This window comes from Olea europaea, unplaced genomic scaffold (assembly GCF_002742605.1).
Source record: "Olea europaea var. sylvestris unplaced genomic scaffold, O_europaea_v1 scaffold1748, whole genome shotgun sequence".
Taxonomy (NCBI): Eukaryota; Viridiplantae; Streptophyta; class Magnoliopsida; order Lamiales; family Oleaceae; genus Olea; species Olea europaea.
The window spans coordinates 9,504-17,062 of NW_019235196.1; the positions used below are offsets into that span (position 1 = coordinate 9,504).

Genomic DNA, 7,559 nt, shown 5'->3' on the forward strand with positions numbered 1-7,559 from the left:
AGAGTCTTTTATTGATGTTTTTAGTTGGATTGTTCTATTTTGAATAATACGAGTAATGAGATTCTGATTATGCTGATTACAAGATTTTTCATTTCACTGAGTCTACTTAAAAGAGAGACCTAAAGCATATCTAGCAAAGTTTAAATGGTTTAAGAATTACGCTAAAGATTTACCTATAATTAACAAGCAAATTTTAAATAAATATAGTGTATTGATCAATGTTAGAAATGAGTAAATTATTTCTTTTGACAAAATTAAATTGTTTTTAAATCTTTTGATATACTTCTTAGTTCAGTCTAGATATTAAGCTCCTGTTTGATTTTGTTAAAAAATATATTTTTATTAACTTTTGATAAAGTTGATAAAATTTGTGATTGAAAAATTGATAAAGTTATGAATCCATATTTCATGTGATTTAATTAAATTTAGAAAAAATAAAATAGCTAATTATGTTTCACTAATTAAGCAAAGTGAATATGAAAGTATACAACAAGCCCATTTCATCGGAGAAATTTGTCCTATTCTGTCCTACTTTTGTTTTTATTTCTTTGTTTGTTTAGTTAAAAATATGGGGATGAAATCTGAATATGCCTAAAAGAAGATATAACTTTGCTAACTTTCAATCTTCCTAACTTCTTACTTTTTATCATTTGAAAAACTCCTCCAATACCAATAAGAAGAAGGCAACTAGATACTCTTAGAAATCAGACTTTTCGATTTTTTAATTTTGATGACCTTGAACTTGTTATTTTGAGATTCAATCCAAATCACGGTGATATTACTTGGAGGCATGCAATTTAAAATATTATAGATTATAAATGATTGGATAATCTTTTATTTATTGTTAATGCCTTTGTTTGGCAAGGATTAAAATCAGAATTCGAGAAGATTTTGATAAAAGTTTATGAAATGTGTGGTTAAAAAGTTATGAATGTAATGAAATATTTGGTTAAAATTAATTTTTACTTTAATTTATATTAAAATCTAGATTTTAATTCGATAAGCATAGTTGTAGTAAAAAAGACAAATAAATAAAAAAATGGAAGAAAAAGAAAAAAAAAGAAAAAGAAAAGGTCCTTAAAACTTTGGCGACTAGCACACTGTACAGTCGTACAGAGATAGGCAAATAGAGTTATCATCACAAAACGGGGCCTTCAAAACTAAGAACTAAGCTTTGGCTATGGCTTCCGTACTAAACACTGTCTACTCAATAAGCTTATCGTCCAACCCGCTTCGAAATCCACAGCTTTCTGCCCCGCCAGTTTCTCTTTCTTTCAGCAGTAACTCATTTCTTTTAACCTCTAAAAAGTTGTTTACTTTAATCCTTGTATCTTATTTACTTGCATTGAATTGATTCAGGACGGAGGCTTGTGGTGAAAGCTACAGAAACAGATACAGACGAAGGTTTGATGGATTTTCTTTTTCAAAACTTAATTTTTCTGGGTTTTGAAGGTTGATTTGAATGATGGTTTAGTTTATCTGCGTGGAAAAATGGCAAAATTGGTTGAATTTGGGATTTGAGTTTTTTGAGGAGGTTTTGGGGTAACGTGTGCAGTGAGAGCAAAGGCACCAGATAAGGCGCCGGTTGAGAGTGGCTCAGGCATTAATCAGATTCTTGGTATCAAAGGAGCTAAACAAGAAACCGTGAGTCATCAATTTGCTCCATTAATATATAAATTAATAGCTTTTTGTAAGCTTAAATGGTTAAAAAGTTCAATTTAGACAAGAAATTATTTCGAAACAAATGTTAAAAGTGAATACTGCTATTTGTATGGGTTATTGTGCATGCCATCTAACGCTCAATAAGAGGGACTGACTATAAAGAGTACATTTGACTGAATGTATCCACAAACCATTGTTCATTTGACTAAAGAAAACTAGGTAAGTAACAGGTTTGCATGCTTCGGAGAAAACATGGAGCTTAACTTTGTATATGTAGTTTGTACTGGCTTGAGATGAAATTCCCCGGTCTATCTTGAAAGATTCATCCATTATCAATTGTTTTCTCATGATGCATATTGTTACAATGCTGCAGGCTTTGTTGTTGTCATGATTAAAATTTCGAGCTTTCTTTTTAGTCGAACACTAATCTGAATTTTAATGATGATTAAATAATTACTGTATGGAATAATGATGGGAGATGTATAAATTAAAGAAGTAGGGTTCTTGGATACTGAAAAGCTTTTGGTCATACATATAGCAATACAATTGTTTGATCCCTTTGACATGTGTTCAACAGGATAAGTGGAAAATCCGGGTTCAACTTACAAAGCCTGTTACATGGCCGCCTCTTGTGTGGGGTGTGGTTTGTGGAGCTGCTGCATCTGGTATCTGGACATACACTTTCATGTTATTACACTGCAATGCATGTTTCGTCGGTGAATAAAATAGAATTTAAGTAATTATAAGTTTTGGCTCCTATATATTGTGTAGATAATAAGTGCGTACTAGTTTTCGATTTTATGAAAAGTGTGGATAAAAAGTAAGTGATTATATTTTAATCACCTTCATGTACATAATCTAACAATCACCAGTCCCAAAATTTCGGTTATTTGAAGGCTGGTTGTTTAGCATTACACTATCCCCTTTGTTGAATTGGGAGTTTGAGCTCTGAGGTACTTCGCTCAATGAGAGGGAAATTTTCATGTCAATTCATGATTTCTGCCATTAATTTTATTTTAAGGTGGTAACTTTGTGAATGTATTAAATACTGCATTGTCTGTTAAGACGCAATATATATTTAGTGGTGTTTCAAGATTTTAGAATCTTTGGTAAATTTTAATCTTATCTGGAAAATAGGCTTATTGATTGCCTTGTTTTCGTTTCTTCTATTTTATTATATTTACCCGAAATCATGAAATTATCTACTAATTGAGTTGTATGCCCAAAATAAAGTCTTAGACTTTGTTAGAAACGAGCATGATTTTCCTGTATTTTCTTAATAAATGTGGTGAATGATTTTTATTATTTTTTTAGCCCCTGTTTGGGCTTCATTGTATCCAAAATTCATCTTTTTTTCTTATCTTTTAATCACACATTTTTCAATAAAATAATATTACATGTAGATACAAAACTTTTCATTCTTTTCTAACCACATGTTCTTCAAAAAATCACTATTGCAAAATACATTTTTATCCAAAACCTCATTAAAATGGAGCCCAAACAAGGGCTTACTATGCATACATTGACTACCTCTTCGGTCTGCTACTTTATGCCAGGGAACTTCCACTGGACATTAGAAGATGTAGCTAAATCAATTGTTTGTATGCTTCTGTCTGGCCCCTTTCTAACTGGCTACACTCAGGTACTTCTCACATTAATGTAATGTTGATGCTTTGCAACAAGAGCATGTGCTTTAGAATATGATCTGTCTCTGATTATGTTTCTTCTCCAGACAATGAATGATTGGTATGATAGAGAGATTGATGCCATTAATGAGCCTTATCGTCCTATTCCTTCAGGAGCGATATCTGAGGATGAGGTATATCATGTTTCAGGGTGTTATTTTGGATACACTTGATCATCAAATTCTCCTTGTTCCCTACACTTCTTCATTCTTAATTACTAACATTACCAGGTGATTACGCAAATCTGGGTGCTGCTTCTTGGAGGTCTCGGTTTGGCTGGTTTATTAGATGTGTGGGTAGGTCTTCAAAAATGCCATCTCTTCACTAGTAAATGGTTACAATTCACCCTAAAATCTCTCACCTTATAGGCAGGGCATAATTTCCCAGTGATATTTTACCTCGCTGTCGGTGGATCCTTGTTATCGTACATCTACTCAGCTCCACCACTTAAGGTAGTTCATCGCATTCTTGCACCCAATATGTAAGGTTTGGTTTCTTTAATTTTGGAAAAAGGATGAATATTTGAAAACTGAAACCTATTCTTCTGTATCACAGCTTAAACAGAATGGATGGATTGGCAATTTTGCCTTGGGAGCAAGCTATATTAGTTTACCTTGGTGTGGCATCTCAACTCAGCTGCTATTTGCATAAATTGTATGAACAAGAATTTAATGTTATAGGGCCACTTAAATGCCATGGGAATATAAAATTGAAATGCCTTTGGACGATTGCCTTTTGCAAGAATTTTGTGCTATTCACTAATATTATGCACGAGGCCAACGTGAGGAGATATCATTATATTTATTAATTACTTTAAATTTGGAGTTAAAATTTTTCCAGATATTTTTGTACATAAAAATGTGAAAGCTGGTGAATTCAACGGTTAAAATGTGGAATGATGTTGCATAAGGGTTCAAAAAATAATTATCAGAAATGTCTTGTGATATCAATGCATGCTATTTATATAATACATTTCTTTTTTGGCTGTAATATGTGAAATGAAGTTCACTAAGTCATTATATGCTGTATAACATTTTGTCTTGATTCTGAATGACAGGTGGGCTGGTCAAGCTCTGTTTGGGACCCTTACGCCCGACGTTATAGTTCTAACACTGCTGTACAGCATTGCTGGGGTATTTAACATCCTTTATGCCCTTGTGAACCTGCAAGTTGACATCACCTCAGATTTTAGCGATGCTTTTTATTTGTTGTGTACAAGGTCTACTTACATTTTTCTTATCTTTCTTTTTTATGTTTTAGCTTGGCATTGCAATTGTAAATGACTTCAAAAGCATTGAAGGAGATAGGAAAATGGGGCTACAGGTTCTTTCTATTACTAAATTTGACTTGATAGTTTCAGTTAGATACCGTTATATACAGAGGAGAGCGTGTACTTGTGTAATCCTTTTGTGGTGACACCCTTACAGTCACTTCCTGTAGCTTTTGGCACTGAAACTGCTAAATGGATCTGCGTTGGTGCCATCGACATAACTCAGTTATCTGTTGCAGGTAATTGGTACCATCGATTTCAGTGTCAATTTATTACGGAAGTCTTTGATGCCACATAAAACAACTCCCATGAGCAACTTGTTTCTGGTTACAACGTAGTAATATGAATTGCAATGTTTACTATAATGGTTTTGCGTCCAGCCATACGAGCTTTTGCTACTCAACTTAGTATCTGTCTAGTAATATCCGAATTGATTTGGTTTCAGAATCTTTTGACATACTTCATAAATTTTATCAACTGAAATAGGAATGTGAGTTAATGATATTCAGAAGACTTTTGTTTTATGCTTTTCTTTTTAATGTTTTGTAGTTTCGAGGATCTTATGGAATTTTGCCAGTCAAGAATTCAGCTCTTTCTTTCTATCTAATTGAACACATTGTTGAGTGGAACTTGAGGAAATAAGCAAAAAAGTGGATAGTTTCACGGAGAAGCCATAAGGGCCATCGAAACAATAGTTGAAATTGTAGTCATCCTTGAAATATGACACGTGTTTTGTTTCCCTTTTTTTTTTACACCATGATTAAAATTGGTTTTGTGATGTAGCCGTGGATGGTTAGCTTCTGCTGGCAATTTCCTCATTGTAGCATTTTCTATTTGTTGCAGGCTATCTTCTAGCTTCTGGCAAACCATATTATGCTTTGGCACTTCTAGGCTTAATCGCCCCACAAATCTTTTTCCAGGTAAAACTTAGTAGCGTCAAATATCTGGCTATCATTGATGATGAGCTCTGCAAATTCTTTCTAATACTAATATGAGTACGAGGAACGGAAATCTATAAATAATTTCACCATTTTGAAGATTAGCATATGGGAAAATAACCAACAAGAATTTGAAAGGGGGGGGGGGGGGGGACCCTTTTTTTTTTTTTTTTTTTTTTTTTGTGTGTGTGTGGAAGAGGGGGCTTAAGACCCTTGTATGCTTATGTTTTGTTGTGCATATAACTTGCTGGAAATTAAGCTGTTCTGACTCAAGATTGTATGCCATTGCAGTTCAAGTACTTCCTCAAAGACCCGGTTAAAAATGATGTTAAATATCAGGTACTCATCTTTCCTTCTGTAGGAATAGGTACAAATCAATCACTTGTGAGGTCATATCAACATTTTGACAAGTATTGCTTTCTTAAGATTCCAAGTGCAACTAGTGGATGGAAAATCAATTTTGCGTATTGAGAGATCTATAAGCCCCCAATTGAGCCCCATTACTTGGAAATTATAATGTTTTGAATAGTGTTTTTTTGAAAAATGAGTGGTTGAAAAGAAAAGAAAAGTTTTTGGTTTACGTGTAATATTATTTTATTAAAGATTGTGTGGTTAAAAATAGGAAAGAGAAAAATTTAATTTAATTTAATGAGAAATAATGGGGGCCAAACGGAGGCTTATACTCAATTGATGCCGTCAGTTTCATCTGAATGCTTATACTCAACCTTCGTTTCCTTCCAAAAATCTGTCCCTGAAACATCCCTATCAAGGTTCCTTCAATTGTCATATACGTGCATGGATGGGAAGGTACTCTTAGGAGCAAGAAAATGTATAAGCATTGAGTTTCTACCAGATTCTCCCTGCTGATGGATTTGGAACCCATCGTAGGATCATCTAGAGGTGATGTCCATCCCAGAATCCTCAACCCACGTACACCTCATCCCATTAGAATAATTAGAATCCTTGACCTTCAATTCTGAAAAAATGACACTGTCAAATAATTAGAAACCTGATAATCATTGTTTGGCAATTGTGCAAATGTGATGGGATTGGATTGGATTGGGTTTGGTCTGGTTCTCGAAAAAACTGAACCAAGTGACGAAGACACAATCATAAGCACCATCCACCAACAAACAGTAAGGCATCATAAGGACGAAATCCTCACCTATTGTTATGAAATCAAATAAAGTTGTCTTAATTTTACATGAAATAATTGTAAAACTTTATTCTTGTTGTATCTTTCTATCTTAGGCAAGTGCGCAACCATTTCTTATACTTGGACTATTGGTAACTGCTTTGGCAACTAGCCATTAATCCTCATGGCGGACTTGATATAAGAAATATTGGAAATCAGATTGCACCTGGAAGACAGAGAAGTTTATGGTTTTATCACCGAAGAAGACTTTAATGCTGATTTTCATAGCTTCTGCCTAGCTCCCAGCCTGTTGTACGTAAATTTTCTTTACTGCTTAACATGTTTTTTTGATATTTATGCTTCATTTTCGGTTTCGTCACAATTTTCTGATATCCCCTTGTATTGTTTTATAGTTTACATTGTTAAATTAGAAAATTTGTATTACAACAAATTCATTCTCTCCTTTTCCCATCCTCCATTTTTTTTTCATTAAAATTTAGTGTGTTCTCATTTTATCGTCCAAAATTGACTTGCTTTTAGTGATTGGTACTCCTGCTAAAAGCACAAGTTGAACAGTGTAGCATGTTTGACTACGCTCAAAAGTTTTATTTTAAAGTAAATTTACTTGTAAGTTGGTTGTAGAGTTGCAAGTTATAATTTACTTAAGAGAGCTGAAAAATACTTTAATTCTAATTCTATACAACAAAGAACACTAAAATTGCAGTAATTAAGTGACACATAAGAACACAAAAGATTTATAGAGCATGTTACATGTCATTGATGCGATTCATAATCCTAGCATCCATGCCTCGAAGTCTCACCATCATTGTTCCTAGCTTTATCATTATATCTTATTCAATGTGAAGCAA

The 7,559-nt window shown here is 33.5% G+C and overlaps 1 protein-coding gene across 1 annotated transcript; it reads left to right on the top strand.

The window, feature by feature from the left end:
* Positions 1-1,098: 1,098 nt before the first annotated feature.
* LOC111377928 (chlorophyll synthase, chloroplastic-like) lies at positions 1,099-7,161 on the top strand. Its single transcript, XM_023001083.1, has 15 exons — positions 1,099-1,280; positions 1,360-1,404; positions 1,556-1,644; positions 2,240-2,327; positions 3,219-3,304; positions 3,395-3,481; positions 3,578-3,643; positions 3,716-3,799; positions 3,903-3,964; positions 4,405-4,480; positions 4,608-4,670; positions 4,775-4,856; positions 5,461-5,537; positions 5,847-5,894; positions 6,807-7,161. Exons 1-15 carry the CDS (start codon positions 1,181-1,183, stop codon positions 6,867-6,869), a joined length of 1,116 nt encoding a protein of 371 aa, XP_022856851.1. The 5' UTR covers positions 1,099-1,180; the 3' UTR covers positions 6,870-7,161.
* Positions 7,162-7,559: the final 398 nt, after the last annotated feature.